Source organism: Schistocerca nitens, chromosome 1 (assembly GCF_023898315.1).
Source record: "Schistocerca nitens isolate TAMUIC-IGC-003100 chromosome 1, iqSchNite1.1, whole genome shotgun sequence".
NCBI classification, from domain to species: Eukaryota; Metazoa; Arthropoda; class Insecta; order Orthoptera; family Acrididae; genus Schistocerca; species Schistocerca nitens.
The window spans coordinates 393,974,843-393,994,122 of record NC_064614.1 but is presented as its reverse complement, the minus strand read 5'-3'; the positions used below and the strand labels follow the sequence as shown (position 1 = coordinate 393,994,122).

The window sequence follows — 19,280 nt, the reverse complement described above, 5'->3', positions numbered from 1 at the left end:
TTTGCATGCAGGCAGAATCTCGTTTCATCGTTGAAGATCACAGCATGCCATTCCATCTTCCATGTGATGCTCTAATGGCACCAGTCAAACTGTGCACGTCGATGCTGTGGTGTGAGTGGAAGATGGGCTAGAGGTATGCGTACCCACAGTCCCCCCGGCTAATAACCAGTTTTCAACAGTTTGTGTTCACACATCTGTGTTCACAAGCCCTCGTGCCTGTGGTGTGGTAGCTGTATAATATGCCACTGGTATCCTTACAACACAACTATCCTGGCAGGTGTCTGTGCTGCCTTGTCTACCAGCGTGAGAATGTTCACGAGACCAGATACAAGCAAGGGCGCACAACTGACGCAGCACATCCAACTTGTGTGGTAGTTCTGGGAAAAGATAATCCTGCCATTTGAAATGCCACACTTTCACCCTTTGAAACTTGCTCAGTTGGCTGTAGGAAGCACGAGGGTGTCCCCTTGGCGTGGTTGCTTGCTTGCATCACACTTAGCCTTCTGCCTGTGAGTATTCCCTATTAAAGGGTATACACAGATGGTGCTCTAGTAGCTATGCTATCTCTATCTGTTGGTGGACAATGTTGATACCACTATCAGCACATCTATTATTCCCCATGTGTACGTGTCATCATCAAATCAAGTTGATATCACCTTTCAAGGTACACCAATTTTTTCCAGCAGTATAATTCTATCGTGAGGAAAATACACTTGAGAAAACCTACAAAATTATATGACAGAATTGATGGCCAGAATTGATTGTCAGGAAGTGAAACATGTAACACTGCCAACACGCTGTTAAATGTAAAATTCACTTTTTTTTACCATGCCCTTTTCCACTCAGTTTTTGATTATACTACTCATTTCATTTGTCTTCCTCTTAATCCATTTTTGCTTCTTGCTCTGTCCTCATAATCTTGGGACTGAAGCAGGCATAGTGCAAACTCCTTTCTTCCACCAGTGCTAGGCCCAAAAGAGTCACAGGAGAGTTTGTGTGAAGTTTGGGAGGTATGAAATGAGGTAATGGTGGAGGTAAGGCTGTGAGGACAGACCATGAGTCACATTCAGGTAGCTTAGTTGTTAGATCACTTGCCTGTGACAGGCAAGGGTCCCAGGTTTGTGATCCACTCCAGTACACAGTTTTAATCTCCCACGAAGTTTCAAGTTTATTTATTTGCTAGTAGGTACATGTCTTCAGTCCTGGTACATACTGAAAGTCGTGTATCACAGTACCATAACATGCCGCTGGAGGAGCCGCCAAAACTAAATACTGCAGCCCACTGGTAAAATGGAGTACCGTGCATTTTTGACAGCAATGGAAATGTTGCTGTTGTGTCATATCAACCCAAGCAGCTAAGGAAGTTATCTGGATTGGCCTTACACAGCTGCAACATTTTTCTCTTCACAAAAATGAATTACTGCATTATACTCCAATTTAGCAATGGGATACACCATTTTGTTTCAGCTGCTCTAGCGGCATGTTATGACATTGTGATACAGGACTTTCTGTATGTACTAGGACTGAAGACATTTACCAGCAAATAAATAAATAATTAATTAACTTTATTATTTTTTGACATGATAATTAGCTTTCAAATCCCCTTTCTTCAAGGCACAACAGTTTACTTCATACTTTGTGCTACTTGCTGAAAAATGACTACAGTTTGTAGTGGTACAGGACAGGTAGTGTTGACCACCCCATATTCTGAAATATGAGGTTCACCAAGCCCATCCTCAGCCATTAATGGCTAGGCCTCTTGGATGTGTTGAATTATAGAAATTCTGTATGTAATAGCTTCTAAATATTCAGAAGTTCCTCCATCCATGATGTCTAAAATATCCCCAACCACAACTTAGTCCTTATCTTTCCCCATTTCATTACTGTATTATAACTTATTTAACTCAATCTGTTTGCATTAGCTACAATAATAGGTAAGTGGTAACTTCATAAGTCACAAATGTACAGATTAAGTATTTGCAATTATAAACAGTAAATGGGGTGTGTGAATTTGAATTGTGTTGCAGAACAATACAAACGAAAATTTCATGCAGTGTGACTGCAAATATGGGAATTCTTTCCTGATGTAGAAGATACACATTCTGTGGGTGAATGAAAGTAATCACTGTGCAACCGATTACTTACACAGTAAAATAAATTTGAGACATGCCTGTAATTAAATTAACAACTGTGTTTTTTCCTGTCAAATAATAAACTGAAATAGATGTACTCTCAAAAATGTCAATGCAGCTCTTGAAGAAAGAGTTGCCACTTCAAAAGGTATTTGATTTAAACAGAAAAATAAAATATTGAGACTGAAGATTGTGCACTGTTGTCAACATGTTTTAAAGCTAAAATTTTAAGTTGATCAGAAATAATTATGTTAATTTTAGACAAAAAGTACAAATTGCATGGCAACATATACCAATCACAAGCTGTATAATAACTAAGCAACAAAACATTCGAAATGCAAGATAGTGTTTATAAGACATTAATATGCTTACCACTAATGAGTATGTATCTAATGGAGCAAATTCACCAACTTTCGCGACAATTTCTATATTTTGCCGAAGAAACTTCTGCCATTCTGTTTGCTCCTGACAAAAGAAATTAAAATCATTAACTTCATCAGTTCATCATGCAGAAAAATAAAACAAGCTGTCATTAGAGTAATGTACAATAGCTATTCAATATGAGTAACTTCTTATACAATGTGAAGGTGACTGTGACTCTCTCTCTCTCTCTCTCTCTCTCTCTCTCTCTCTGTGTGTGTGTGTGTGTGTGTGTTTGTTGTGGGGAGGGGGTGGAAGGGGGGGGGGGAACATGGTGAAATGAATTTTTCATGTTATAAATGAGCCCTATAACAAGAGAAACTATGGGTACTATTGATTGTTGAATAACAGTGTTTTATCCAATTTCTGATGATGCAAACTTGTAGCCAAAAGGAATTTCACAAAAATAGAAGTAAAATATGTGGAACAAATGGTGTAAGAATGACAAGTGCATGAACAGTATTAATACTTTACTAAAGAGAGGAATTAGTGAATGATTAAATACATAAAATACCACAGGGTTTACGGCTGAACTGGCAACATGACCATAGTGAACTGGTTAACAAAATATAACATGTCTTTACTCTCATAAATTTTGTGAAACATAGGAATGCTGACACTATGATCTGATCAAAGCAAGGCATTAATCATACTTCATATACAAAAATGTAAACACCACCTTTGAAGTATAGATGATTTCTTCACGCCAATTGACAGACTATAAGAGGAAGGTAGAAAATACATCTCTCTGTACCATTTTCATGTTGCAACGATTGCTATGCTGAATGTTCTCCATTTAACTACATCATTTCAAATGACGATGAACAACAAGAGTTTATTTAGAATGTAAAAATACAATCTCAATAAAATGGAAGAATATTTACTTTTGCTTGCTGGACGGCACTGTCTACAGAAATGGAAGAAAATTTATTTTTTCATACCCGATGTCTACATGATATGTCAACAACTGATGAGGCATCAAATGCAGATCTGTTGTGCTTCAAATGTGAGTTTCAAATGGTAACCTCGACTTGAAATTTTCATTGGTGACATTCATACTATGGATAATAGAAATTGATCACTGACACTTATCTGGTTACGGTGTAACACTAAAAACAGCAAAACATGGCAAAATGGTGTTGCAAACCACCTGAGTGCAAAGTGAAGTTACCAATGAAACAGTGGAAATCTTTCTGCATTTGAAGGGGGGGGAGAAAAAAAAAAAAAAAAAAAAAAAAAAAAAAAAAAAAAAAAAAAAAAATTAAAAATAAAGGATTCAAGCCAAATGCCACTTAATCATACTGAAAAACGTTCAGATGTGTCAAGAAATGTCTTTCCTAAAACTGTCACAGACACAGCTATGCATATGCTGTGTGTGAAAAATGCTAACCATAGGTCACAATAAAACTGAATGGCTTAATTTGCAAATGTATGAGCTGCTTATTAATTGGCATTAAACCATGAACTAAATTTTTTTTGTATATTAACTTTTTTTAGTCATATGTCAGCACACTTATCTTAAATATGAACTGTCTTTTTAAGTACACTTCTCATCTTAAATATGAATTTCTTTCTACATGCACCATGTGTACATCTTTAATTCACAAATAGTCTTTTGTATATTGATGGCGGATAACCTACACTGATGAGAATTCAATGTAGTTTGAGCTTAAAATTTTGGCACAAATGAGTCCTCGACATATTCCTAGTGTTCCAGTATGCTCAAACATTTTTGTAAACTTATGCTCTTGTTAAAAGGTGGTTGTTAATATTACTGTTTTGTTTAGCATCAAGTCATAGCCCTTACTGCAATATACCACTATATCAACAACGAGTCAGATACAAGAGGTGAAATAAATTTCATTACTCTGGTTATCCCCCCCACCCCATGAACCATGGACCTTGCTGTTGGTGGGGAGGTTTGTGTGCCTCAACGATACAGATAGCCGTACCGTACCGTAGCTGCAACCACAACGGAAGGGTATCTGTTGAGAGGCCAGACAAACGTGTGGTTCCTGAAGAGGAGCACAGCAGCCTTTTCAGTAGTTGCAGGGACAACAGTCTGGATGATTGACTGATCTGGCCTTGTAACACTAAACAAAACGGACTTGCTGTGCTGGTACTGCGAACGGCTGAAAGCAAGGAGAAACTACAGCCATAATTTTTCCTGAGAGCATGCAGCTTTACTGTATGGTTAAATGATGATGGCGTCCTCTTGGGTAAAATATTCTGGAGGCAAAATAGACCCCCATTCAGATCTCCGGGTGGGGGCAACTCAGGACGACGTTGTTATCAGGAGAAAGAAAACTGGCGTTTTACGGATCTGAGTGTGGAATGTCAGATCCCTTAATCGGGCAGGTAGGTTAGAAAATTTAAAAAGGAATGGATAGGTTAAAGTTAGATATAGTGGGAATTAGTGAAATTTGGTGGCAGGAGGAACAAGACTTCTGGTCAGGTGAATACAGGGTTATAAATACAAAATCAAATAGGGGTAATGCAGGAGTAGGTTTAATAATAAATAGGAATGCGGGTAAGCTACTACAAACAGCATAGTGAACGCATTATTGTGGCCAAGATAGATACGTAGCCCATGCCTACCACAGTAGTACAAGTTTATATGCCAACTAGTTCCGCAGATGACGAAGAGATTGATGCAATGTATGAGGAGATAAAAGAAATTATTCAGATAGTGAAGGGAGGCGAAAATTTAATAGTCATGGGTGACTGGAATTCGATGGTAGGAAAAGGGAGAGAAGGAAACGAGGTAGGTGAATATGAATTGGGGGGAAGAAATGAAAGAGGAAGCCACCTGGTAGAATTTTGCACAGAGCACAACTTAATCATAGCTAACATTTGGTTCAAGAATCATGAAAGAAGGTTGTATACATGGAAGAAGCCTGGAGATACTAGAAGGTATCAGATAGATTATCTAACGGTAAGACAGAGATTCAGGAACCAGGTTTTAAATTGTAAGACATTTCCAGGGGCAGAAGTGGACACTGACTACAATCTATTGGTTATGAACTGTAGATTAAAACTGAAGAAACTGCAAAAAGGTGGGAATTTGAGGAGATGGGACCTGGATAAACTGAAAGAACCAGAGGTTGTAGAGAGCTTCATGGAGAGCATTAGGGAACGATTGACAAGAATGGGGGAAAGAAATACAGTAGAAGAAGAATGGGTAGCTTTGAGGGACGAAATAGTGAAGGTAGCAAGTAGGTAAAAAGATGAGGGCTAATAGAATTCCTTGGGCAACAGAAGAGATATTGAATTTAACTGATAAAAGGAGAAAATATAAAAATGCAGTAAATGAAGCAGGCAAAAAGGAATACAAACATCTCAAAAATGAGATCAATAGGAAGTGCAAAATGGCTAAGTGGCAAGAGGACAAATGTAAGGATGTAGAGGCACATATCACTGTTGCTGTTGTTGTTGTTGTGGTCTTCAGTCCTGAGACTGGTTTGATGCAGCTCTCCATGCTACTCTATCCTGTGCAAGCTCCTTCATCTACCAGTACCTACTGCAGCCTACATCCTTCTGAATCTGCTTAGTGTATTCATCTCTTGGTCTCCCTCTATGATTTTTACCCTCCACGCTGCCCTCCAGTACTAAATTGGTGATCCCTTGATGTCTCAGAACATGTCCTACCAACCGATCCTTCTTCTAGTCAAGTTGTGCCACACGCTCCTCTTCTCCCCAATTCTATTCAATACCTCCTCATTAGTTATCTGATCTACCCATCTAATCTTCAGCATTCTTCTGTAGCACCACATTTCGAAAGCTTCTGTTCTCTTCTTGTCTAAACTAATTATCGTCCATGTTTCACTTCCATACATGGCTACACTCCATACAAATCCTTTCAAAAACGACTTCCTGACATTTAAATCTATACTCGATGTTAACAAATTTTTCTTCTTCAGAAACGTTTCTCTTGCCATTGCCAGTCTACATTTTATATCCTCTCTACTTCGACCATAGTCAGTTATTTTGCTCCCCAAATAGCAAAACTCCTTTACTACTTTAAGTGTCTCATTTCCTAATCTAATTCCCTCAGCATCACCTGAGTTAACTCGACTACATTCCATTATCCTCTTTTTGCTTTTGTTGATGTTCTTATATCCTCCTTTCAAGACACTGTCCATTCCGTTCAACTGCTCTTCCAAGCCCTTTGCTGTCTCTGACAGAATTACAATGTCATCGGCGAACCTCAAGTTTTTATTTCTTCTCCATGGATTTTAATACCTACTCCGAACTTTTCTTTTGTTTCCTTTATTGCTTGCTCAATATACAGATTGAATAACATTGGGGATAGGCTACAGCCCTGTCTCACAACCTTCCCAACCACTGCTTCCAGAGGTAAGATAAATACTGCCTACAGGAAAATTAAAGAGATCTTTGGAGAAAAGAGAACGACTTGCATGAATATCAAGAGCTCAGATGGAAACCCAGTTCTAAGCAAAGAAGGGAAAGCAGAAAGGTGGAAGGAGTACACAGAAAGTCTGTACAAGGGTGATGTTCTTGAGGACAATATTATAGAAATGGAAGAGAATGTAGATGAAGATGAAATGGGAGATATGATACTGCGTGAAGAGTTTGACAGAGCACTGAAAGACCTGAGTCGAAACAAGGCCCCGGGAGTAGACAACATTCCATTAGAACTACTGATGGCCTTGGGAGAGCCAGTCATGACAAAACTCTACCATCTGGTGAGCAAGATGTATGAGACAGGTGAAATACCCCCAGACTTCAAGAAGAATATAATAATTCCAATCCCAAAGAAAGCAGGTGTTGACACAAGTGAAAATTACCGAACTATCAGTTTAATATGATCTGGGTCTATGGACTCAAGGTATTTGCAATATACAGCGCCAATGTGGGATATCATTCATAGGCCAGACCACAAGGACTGTGGAAATCAGGTGTAAAGAACACTGGATGCATACCAGACTGACAGGCAACCAAATCAGCAATAGCAGAGCATTGTCAACAACTCAGTCATTCGATGAACTATAATGATACCCACTTTGTGACACAGGTCCTGAGATACTGGGATAGTGTCAAAAAAGAATCCATTGAGGTCAAGGTCTCTGAGAATATCATCAATTGTGACACTGGATACAAGCTCATCCCATCTAGAATCCATCACTTGAGCTTCTGAAAACACATCAGAAACAACATCAAGATTCTATGATACATAGAAATTGGAGTGGAAATCGAGAAAACTGCCCTTGGGCACAGCAGGAGACACTACAGATTAGAGGCGACACATCACTGGACAGTCCCAACAACAGCAGACATAGGACTGAACACTTGGAGTGCCCAATGAGAAGTACAGCACTGGAGGCCTGCTCCAACAGGCAAGCACTTCACTCACGATTCCCAAGACAACTGGAGGACGGCCAACACAGCTACAATCTGTGGGTAGAACGCACGACATGTGGACACGGATGTGAGCAGAGCATCAGGCGACAGGCATGACACCAGGTAAGAGAGGACAAATAGAGCTGTTCGTAGCAGGCGCAGATCCCAAAAGGAGTGCCTGGCACAGCGTGGACTGAAAATGGAGCACCTAGCACCATCCAGGCATAAATAATGGACCCAATCCATTCAAGTAGTAGTCTCAGGGAGCACCTGAAGAAGACAGTGAGTGACACTGTCATAATACTGTGTGAGAACTGTGCGAACAATTGGCAGAAGACCCGGTTATTCAGTATGTTAGTTTTATTTCACTCAATTCCAAGTCAATCCTAGATTCCCTATAAGGAAGTGTAAATCTTTTTTTTCTGTCAATATTACAATATATGAAAGCAATAGTTGCTACTCACCATATAGTGGAGATGCTTAGTTGCAGAAACTCACAATGAAAATACTGTCGGAAAGTTAGCTTTTGGCCAACAAGGCCTTTGTCGAAAGTAGACAACATACACATATGCACACACTCACGCAAACGCAATTAACACACACACGACCACAGTCTCTGGCAGCTAGAGACAGAGTCTGGCTCTAGATGCCAGGGACTGTGGTCACATGCATGTTAATTAGTATGTTATCTACTTTTGACAAAGACCTTGTTGACTGAAAGCTAACTTTCTGACAGTCTTTTGGTTGTACCTTTCTACGACTCAACACCTCCGCTATATGGTGAGTAACAACTATCCTTTTCATATATTGTTACATTCCATCGTGGATTTACCATTGTTTCTTTTCAATATTGTCATAGTGAAAATCTCTACTGTGCAAATTCTGCCTCAAAATGCAAACACACAATATTCCCTCATCTTCCTATTTCATAACAAATTGTAGTCAGATAAACTATTTTATAAGAGATGGTTTGAAACAGCTCTATTTTCTGCATATAAATATTGAAAATGTAGCAAATTTTCAGTCATTGGTATTGCATATCATCTAGTGAACCTGATTTGAAACAATAATACTTAACAATCTATCTGCAAAACAGAAAGTATACAAACACAGCAATGTAGCAGTGCGCTCGATGCTATAGTGTTACATCAGTTGTAGGTGGTTGAATGGTCTTTGTACATGTCACATAATGCAATGTAATACTAAATTGTGGGACCTAACATCTTAGAACAAAGGTACACTTACATCTGTCTCCTAGCTAAAGCTCAAAAGTTGCTGTATTCACTACATTTACATGTGACACAACTTTTGGAAGATCAACACCAAATATCAGAAACTGTTTTTCACTGCCTTGTTTATATATTAAGGGCTGAAATGGTTTTGATAGATCGGTCAAATAGTATATCTGGAAATCAGCTGTTCTGCTTTCTGATCTAGTCAGCACAATGGCCGATCAATTATGTATTAAAGGAAGTCTAACGTATTTCTACTTTTCATCCACTGCACAATAAAGTCACACTGACCACATAAGTTAAAAACTATTAACAACAAGACATTACATGATAACCCTAGTGTATTTCAAAAACGAGGGTGCAGGATTCGGAAATTGGTTTATGAAATCCATTTATGGGAGCCCCACGTAAAAATAGTGACTCTGGACACTTTAACATGGCAGTTTTAGGTGGCAGATGTTTTAAACTGTGTCAGATACTGATAAATGTCAAGCCTGTGCTACCTTGGTTATGACCAACTGCATGGTAGCCATTACTGAATGTTTTTAGCTGTGCACTGCTTATGATTTTTCTTTCTTATTTTGAAGTGAGTGAAAAGCTAATTCTGGTCATCACTGAGATCAATTATGACTCTCATAACCTGGGCATCTGAGAAATTTTCCCTAGAGGGGACAAGGTGCAAAATCTTCTAGTTTGGATATACCTGATTCAGCAATCTGAAAATGTGTCATGTCCCACAATCTAGACGGGACGAGAAGTACATACAACTTATTGTATCTCAAAAGACCGATAATTTTCTACTTAGTAGTTTTAAGGTAGATTACTTTAGTCCATAAAAGGTAAGCATATGTCAACAGTACAAGCAGAACACATCTTTTTTGTTATTAGTATGAACATGGATGTCATTTTTTGGTTAAGTGACCTGAAAGTACATTCTCACGTGATTTAATCCTAGGCAGCCAATGAGTTACTAAATAAAGGTAAAAAATATTCACAAAAATAATTATATCACACTCTCACAATAGTAGGTTGAAACTGAAAAGTAAAAATATGAAATAGGAAAAAAAGAATGATTCACAAAAATATGGCTGGATATCAACAAAAATGCCACATTTCCGTCAGTCTGGAGAAACAGGGAATAAACTTCAAAAAGCCTTATTCAACTTACACGTCTTCTATAACATTTTATTTGCTTACGGAATTCAGAGCGAAGACTGAAGACATTATTTTGACATAGTTCTGTACAGGTTCGTATCCAGTTTGACTGCTGATCAGTGCCATAACTGCAGCAGAAGCAAGGAATCAGCTTGTTTGGTTCCCTCCCGCAAATCAACCAGCCACGGAATCAGCATAATTTCCCCTGAACAGAGTGACAACTACTAAAATCCAATATATTTAGTGACTCCTAAAGCTCCAGTATTTTTCATCACAGTCGGCAACATTAAATTTGCATTTTAGAGGAGTCACAGACAATGAGTGTTGTTGTTGTGGTCTTCAGTCCTGAGACTGGTTTGATGCAGCTCTCCATGCTACTCTAGCCTGTGCAAGCTTCTTCATCTCCCAGTACCTACTGCAACCTACATCCTTCTGAATCTGCTTAGTGTATTCATCTCTTGGTCTCCCTCTACGATTTTTACCCTCCACGCTGCCCTCCAATGCTAAATTTGTGAACGCTTGATGCCTCAAAACATGTCCTACCAACCGATCCCTTCTTCTAGTCAAGTTGTGCAACAAACTTCTCTTCTCCCCAATCCTATTCAATACCTCCTCATTAGTTACGTGATCTACCCACCTTATCTTCAGCATTCTTCTGTAGCACCACATTTCGAAAGCTTCTATTCCCTTCTTGTCCAAACTAGTTATCGTCCATGTTTCACTTCCATACATGGCTACACTCCATACAAATACTTTCAGAAACGACTTCCTGACACTTAAATCTATACTCGATGTTAACAAATTTCTCTTCTTCAGAAACGATTTCCTTGCCATTGCCAGTCTACATTTTATATCCTCTCTACTTCAACCATCATCAGTTATTTTACTCCCTAAATAGCAAAACTCCTTTACTACTTTAAGTGTCTCATTTCCTAATCTAATTCCCTCAGCATCACCCGACCTAATTTGACTACATTCCATTATTCTTGTTTTGCTTTTGTTGATGTTCATCTTATATTCTCCTTTCAAGACACTGTCCATTCCGTTCAACTGCTCTTCCAAGTCCTTTGCTGTCTCTGACAGAATTACAATGTCATTGGCAAACCTCAAAGTTTTTACTTCTTCTCCATGAATTTTAATACCTATTCCGAATTTTTCTTTTGTTTCCTTTACTGCTTGCTCAATATACAGATTGAATAACATCGGGGAGAGGCTACAACCCTGTCTCACTCCTTTCCCAACCACTGCTTCCCTTTCATGCCCCTCGACTCTTATAACTGCCATCTGGTCTCTGTACAAATTGTAAATAGCCTTTCGCTCCCTGTATTTTACCCCTGCCACCTTCATAATTTGAAAGAGAGTATTCCAGTTAACATTGTCAAAAGCTTTCTCTAAGTCTACAAATGCTAGAAACGTAGGCTAGAAATTCAAAAGAAATCTGTAAGTAACAAAATGACATTGTTCAGATTCTGTAAGGGGGCAAGAGCTCCTCCACCCCCCCCCCCCCTCCCCCTCCGTCGGCGCCTATGTTCACAACACCAGATGGGATTGGCAATCTGTATGACTAACCCTCTAGCAGTAATAAATGCAGTTTTGCAGTTTCCTTATGCTCAGGACTGACTAACAGTTTATAGTGTCCACACTCTTTACTCTAGTGACTGGAAAACAAAACCTGCCAACGTATTTTGATCAGGCTGAAAGATTTCCCGTAAGTTGTGAATAGATATATTTCCAGTTCTACTTCTACACAATGTACTTACACAGTTCTATCTGTAGTGTTGTCAAGTATGGGTCCGACAGCTATGAATGGCCATGAAAGTCTGAAATCAATATTCGGCCAATTTTGTAATTAATGAATCTGGTGGGAAAATTAAAATAATATACAGAAACACATCAAATCAGAGCACTCTATTCACTGGTAGGAATATGCTGCTGATTATCAATGGAAACAAGAAGTTTTTCAAAAGCAAAAATTTCAGTCAAAAAACACCCTGAGCATCACTTTTTTTCAATGGTCAATTTCAATGTATTAAGGCTTTGTCTTCAGGCATAAAGCATAAAAACATTTTTTAAAAAAATACATGCTTTTCCAGGTCACTAACTGTGCGACTTTCAAAGATGCCTCCAAATCAAATGTGTGTGAAATGATGAGATTCTACATGCCTTACTCATCTTTAAAACAGTTTCTCTTATCAGTGTATTACAAGTGCATACAAATATTATATAGGAAAGGACAAAATGCATTAGAGTATCACAATTATGAAACTATTCAACTTACATCATCATCCAGAGTTTTATCATCCAGTTCTTCCAATTCACATTGATTAAATTTAAATTGTATTTTTCTTAATATCTGTTCCACTAAAGACAGCAAGGCTGCATGAAACCTGTAAAAAGTATATATCTGGACACTCTCCATAAAATGAAACAAGTTTTTTGCACACAGATTTAAATAATGATAATTAAATGTTTTGAAACTTTTGATATCGGGTGCTGCTTTCGCACCAGGTTCTAGTTAGTCTTAAGGCTGCTTCTACACATTACAAAGCCCCCCACTGACTTTGTCTGTGGAGTCTAAGGGTGTCCAACCAACCTCCATACTGTTTTCACATTCCACTGCTTACATCAAAATGAATAAACAAACTAGCTGAAACTTCCCTACTGAATCTCTCTCTCTTATTTATATAAATGATATGCCCTCTAGTATTATGGGTAACTCTAAAATATTTCTGTTTGCTGATGACACTAGCTTAGTAGTAAAGGATGTTGTGTGCAACATTGACTCGGTTTCAAGTAGTGCAGTACATGACCTCAGTTCATGGCTTGTAGAAAATAAACTAACATTAAATCACAGTAAGACTCAGTATTTACCGTTTCTAACACACAATTCAACAAAACCCGACGTTTTAATCTCACAGAACGGGCATATGATTAGTGAAACTGAACAGTTCAAATTCCTAGGTGTTCAGATAGATAGCAAGCTGTCGTGGAAAGCCCACGTTCAGGATCTTGTTCAAAGACTTAATACTGCCATTTTCACTATTCGAACGGTATCGAAAGTGAGTGATACTTCGACACGTAAATTAGTCTACTTTGCATATTTTCATTCACTTATGTCGTATGGTATTATGTTTTGGGGTAACTCTTCCCATTCTAGAAGGATATTTTTGGCTCAGAAACGGGCGGTTCGGGCAATAAGTGGTGTGAGTTCACAAACCTCTTGTCGACCTCTGTTCGCGAGTCTGGTTATTTTGACATTGGCCTCTCAATACGTATATTCCTTATTGTCGTTTCTTGTTACCAATATTAGTTTATTTCCAACAATAAGCAGCTTTCACTCGGTTAATACTCGGCAGAAATCAAACCTCCATTTGGATCGGACTTCCTTAACTCTTGTGCAAAAAGGTGTGCAGTATATTGCTGCGTCCATTTTCAATAAGCTGCCACTTGAATTCAAAAATCTTAGCAGTAATCCACGCGCTTTCAAATCGAAACTGAAGAGTTTCCTCATGGGTCACTCCTCCTACTCTGTCGAGGAGTTCCTTGAAAAATTAAGCTGATTCTCATTGTAATGCTGATAGCGTTTGCTTAAACTTATGGACTGATTTTCTTTCAAGTTCATGAACATTTATTTTTATTTGTTTTTACTTTTATGTTGTAAGTTCATGTACTGACACGTTCCATGACCTTGGAGATTTTCTCCTCAATTTGGTCCTATGGAACTTGACATGTAAATAAATAAAATAAATAAATATATACCTCTAAAAACAAAGATGATGTGACTTACCAAACGAAAGCGCTGGCACGTCGATAGACACACAAACAAACACAAACATACACACAAAATTCTAGCTTTCGCAACCAACGGTTGCCTCGTCAGGAAAGAGGGAAGGAGATGGAAAGACGAAAGGATTTGGGTTTTAAGAGAGAGGGTAAGGAGTCATTCCAATCCCGCGAGCGGAAAGACTTACCTTAGGCAGACATATACAGAGGCCTCTGTGTCTGTATATGTGTGGATGGATATGTGTGTGTGTGTGTGTGTGTGTGTGTGTGTGTGTGTGTGCGCGCGCGCGAGTGTATACCCGTCCTTTTTTCCCCCTAAGGTAAGTCTTTCCGCTCCCGGGATTGGAATGACTCCTTACCCTCTCCCTTAAAACCCAAATCCTTTCGTCTTTCCCTCTCCTTCCCTCTTTCCTGGCGAGGCACCCATTGGTTGCGAAAGCTAGAATTTTGTGCGTATGTTTGTGTTTGTTTGTGTGTCTATCGACGTGCCAGCGCTTTCGTTTGGTAAGTCACATCATCTTTGTTTTTAGATATATTTTTTCCCACGTGGAATGTTTCCTTCTATTATATAAATATATACCTCTATTTATTTATTTTATTTATTTACATGTCAAGTTCCGTAGGACCAAATTGAGGACAAAATCTCCAAGGTCATGGAATGTCTCAGTACATGAACTTACAACATAAAAGTAATAACAAATAAAAATAAATGTTCATGAACCAATACCTCAACACAATAAATATATACCTCTAACTCCGCCACTGCCGGTCCCAAGCCCGGGGCCTCATCTCGCAAGTGATGAGGAAGGAGGAGGGGGAGGAGTAACACCTCATAAAAAAAAAAAAAAAACCTGGGTCCATCTGGCTCCGGATGGTAGCACCCTGTGAGGGCCCCTGCATAGGGTTACATGCGAAGCCCCAAAATCCAGACACGTCTGCTTGGCAGCCGCTGGTACTCTGGTCAGCGTCTGTTGGCTCTGTGAGCTCGGCTGTAAGTTAATCTTCTGGAACTCAAAACTCCAGTCAAAATTATGTGAGATCCTTCGTGATTTCACCACCAATACCTCAACACAAACCAATAATCATGACAGAACAACGGGAAAGAATCCACTACCCTGGGCCCCAGTCAGTAAGACTGGGTAATAGACCTGATCATCGGATTCCAGGGGATCAGCCATGTCATGAAGAGAAGAATCAGAGCCTCTCAAAAACCCTCAAGATGAAGAAAGTATTTTACATGGGAACACTCAACACCAACACACTACTGAGGCCAGGTAAACTGAAACAATTAACAAACGCCATGGATAAATACAACATCAAAGTTATGGAAATATAGGAAACACGATTTGCAGATGAGAACCACTTTGATTCGGAAAATTACAGAATATATAAGGGGAAACCAGCCATAACCATCCCAGGAAGAAATCTCAAACTCTTCGGAACTGGTTTTGTAGTACATAAATCGATACTGGACTCCGTAATAGATTTCACCTCAAAATCAGAAAAAAATGTCGACACGATAAGATCTGGAAACAAAGCCTATACATTAATCAATGGGCATGCCCCCACAAACAATTATAACAAGAAGAACCCAGAGATGATAGAGGAATTCTGGGAAGATCTGGAAGAAACTACCAGCAAAATCCCCAAGAACCACATAAAAGTGTTACTAGGAGACTTCAATGCCCAGTTAGGCAAGGAAAGAAAATTCCGAGACATGACAGGGAAACACACGGCCCACATGAGAACAAACAAAAATGGAGAGAACTTGATAAACTTCTGCAGAAATTTTGATCCGAAAATCATGTCAACGCAATTCCAGAAACCACACAGAAAACTTGTAACATGGAAATCCCCCAACCATGCTCTAGGAGAATTTCAGATAGACCACGTAGCAATATCCACAAAAAACACCAGAGAAATAATGAACTTAAGAACAAGGAAAGGAGTTTTCGAATCTGATCATCACCTTCTCCAACTTAAAGTAAAATTTATACCCAATAGACAAATCAAGAGAACCAACAGACCTTTCAGAACAGATCCAGAGTACCTACAAATAAACAAGAAAGAAATAATAGAAGAAATTACGAAAATCAATAGCAACAACTGGACAGAACTGTCAGAAAAAATAAAAGAACTGATAAAATTGGGGCAGCCACCGAGAAAAAGGAAACACCGATGGTGGAACATGACATGCGACAGGGCCATAGAAGACAGAATACAAGCCTGGAAAAAATTTAACAGCCATAAAACACAAGAAAAATGGGAGGACTTCAACAGGATACAGAAAAACACTTCAAAAATAATCCGAAGAGAAAAAAGAGGTTACGAAAACAGCAGGTTGAAGGAGATAGAAGAAGACTTCACCAGAAACAACACACGAAATTTTTACAGAGTATTCCGAGAAAATATGACAGGATATCAGCCACCAAGCTTATGCTTCAAAAGACAAGATGGAACACTGGAGACAAATCCGAAGAAAAACTGTGAAATATTAGCCAGATACTTTGACACGTTACTTAACTGTGATAAACCAAAACAGAGATTACAGTTTACAAAACCAGAACCCAACCGGGACTCCGAACCCCCAACATATGAAGAAATCGTGAAAATAATAAAATCCTTGAAAAATAACAGAGCACCAGGTGAAGATGGACTGATTGCAGAAATCTGGAAATTAGACCATGAAAACATTACACCCAAAATTCATAGTATACCGTATTTACTCGAATCTAAGCCGCACTTTTTTTCCGGTTTTTGTAATCCAAAAAACCACCTGCGGCTTAGAATCGAGTGCAAAGTAAGCGGACGTTCTGAAAAATGTTAGTAGGTGTCGCCACAACTAACTTCTGCCGTCAAATATATGTAGCGCAACACAGGTATGCTTTGCAGGCACAAAGATAAATATTGGCGCCAAAACCTCTGTGTCAGTAAATAAATTAAAAGAACAGGTAGAAGAATGTAAACATTATGCCAGGTATTCTTTCGTGTTTGCTGCTACCTCATTTAATCCTGTCTGCCTAATAAACTACGAAACTAGACCGAGAAGACGCGGAAGAATATACATATCATGTCATGTTTATATTCGTATTATTCTTATGCTGTATAGTGATACAGTCAGAAATGAAGCACGGCAACTGCCTAAATTTTTAAATCTAAGATGACTCTAATTTCTGTGCAGACTGTAATGTACTAAAGAGGCGTCTGCAAAGATTTTCTAACGGAGAAAAATTTTCGCTAAACTCTCGTTCAGAACATCTTCTATTATACGCGGCTATTATTTGGTTCTTGTTGATCATTATCAAAGAAAGCGGCAGTGTAAGTAACAACAAAAAGCAGTCTCTTGCCATTGTTTCGCTAATGAGATAATTTCTCTCTTTTTTTATTGTAAGCGGCGGTAGTGCGCACTAAGCAAGCCACGCCGCGAGCGGCGACAGGCCGTAAACACTCGTTATCAGAATGCGACAAACAATGCACGACACAGTACAATAATGCATTTTCAGCTTAGAGTGACGTAAACAACTATAACAAAGAGAACGGCACTTCTCAGATCAAAGCAAAATAAGCAATCGATTCAAACCAGACGAAGCACGTGAAAAAGGAAGGGTACCCGTATAAATACGGACGGAGCGCCTGACACACAGCAATGGCTACTTGGTAAAGCTTAACTGTTGAGCTTACCACTCGAACCAAACTACTGTAGCTGCATCTTCATCCATTCGACCTCAATTGTGTTTCACGTTACAATGGATCAACTTTGTTTCGATTTGGAGGGGCGGTCTAAAACTTTTCTCTCACCTTGAATTTCGAGTCTCAAATTTCAGGAGCGGCTGAGATTCGGGTAAATTTTTTTTCCTTGATTTCGAGTCTTATTTTTTAGGTGCGGCTTAGATTCGAGTGCGGCTTACATTCGAGTAAATACGGTAATCAAAAACATCTGGGAAACAGAAAAGATACCATAAGAATGGAAGTCAGCCCTAATACACCCCCTCCACAAGAAAGGAGACAAAACAGACCCTAATAACTATAGAGGAATTTCGTTACTGCCGGTGGTATACAAAATTCTATAAAAAGCTCTGTTAAATCGCCTAGAACCTCAGATACATCCACAGATCGGAGAATACCAAGGAGGGTTCAGGAAGGGAAGATCATGCAGTGAGCAGATCTGGTGTCTGAGAACATTATTAACAACGAGAAAGTCCAGAAACACCACAGTAACATTTGTTGATTTTAAGAAGGCTTACGATTCCATAGATAGAGAAACACTTTTTAATACACTAGAAGAAATGAAGGTAGACAATAAGACCAGAAAACTAATTCAGGAAACATTAATAAATACAAAGTCAAAAGTGAAGTTCATGGGCAAGATCTCAGAATCTTTCGAAATCAAGACAGGAGTGAGACAGGGAGATGGCCTGTCACCCATTTTATTTAACGCTGTTTTAGAGAAAATAATCAGGACGTGGGACAAAGGAGTCAATGGGGTAAGGATGGGGAGAGAGAAAAATAGAACCGTCAACATAAAATGTCTGGCCTTTGCCGACGATATAGCCATCATTACAAATGACAGAAATGAAGCCAGAGAAGCCCTAGAGATATTGCACAAAATCACAGCCAGAACAGGACTACAAATATCATATGAAAAAACCCAGTACGTGGACACAAAATCTACAGACAGAAGCCCATTGATAACGAAGTACGGAAAGATAACACAAGTAGAATTTCAAATACCTGGGAGAGATTATACAGAAAACAGGACTGAATTCAACAGCCAATGAAGATAGGGTTACAAAACTACAAAAAGCATACAGACTTACATGGAACCATTACAATAAAAGAAATATTTCCGTCACTGCCAAATTAAGACATTACAAAACAGTAGTCTTACCTGAGGCCTTGTATGCCTCAGAAACAACAGTAATCACAGGAAGAAATAAAATCAAGGAAATGGAAAAGCAAGAGAGGAAAATTCTGAGAAAGATCTATGGGCCAGTTCAGAGACAGGGGATCTGGATAAAGAGACAATAACAAAGGAATTGTACAAACAGGCAGAGACAATTACAGACAATATCAGAAAAAGAAGGGCAAAATTCTATGGACACATTCATAGGATGAATGAAAATAGGCTGACCAAGAAGATTTTTAACACAGTGGTGACGAATAAGGTGAAAACTAACTGGGTAAAGGAAACCATGGA

General features: G+C 38.9%; 1 protein-coding gene across 5 annotated transcripts in view; it reads right to left on the bottom strand.

Moving 5' to 3' along the window:
* Window positions 1–19,280, bottom strand: part of LOC126249381 (exportin-6-B) — a 381,423-nt gene that overhangs the window by 126,172 nt on the left and 235,971 nt on the right. For all 5 annotated transcript variants that reach the window (XM_049951037.1, XM_049951050.1, XM_049951057.1 and 2 more), the window contains 2 exons: window positions 12,579–12,687; window positions 2,505–2,597 (listed from right to left, as the gene is read on the bottom strand). In XM_049951037.1, coding sequence (XP_049806994.1) covers window positions 2,505–2,597; window positions 12,579–12,687 — 202 coding nt within the window. The remainder of the gene's footprint in view (window positions 1–2,504; window positions 2,598–12,578; window positions 12,688–19,280) is intronic.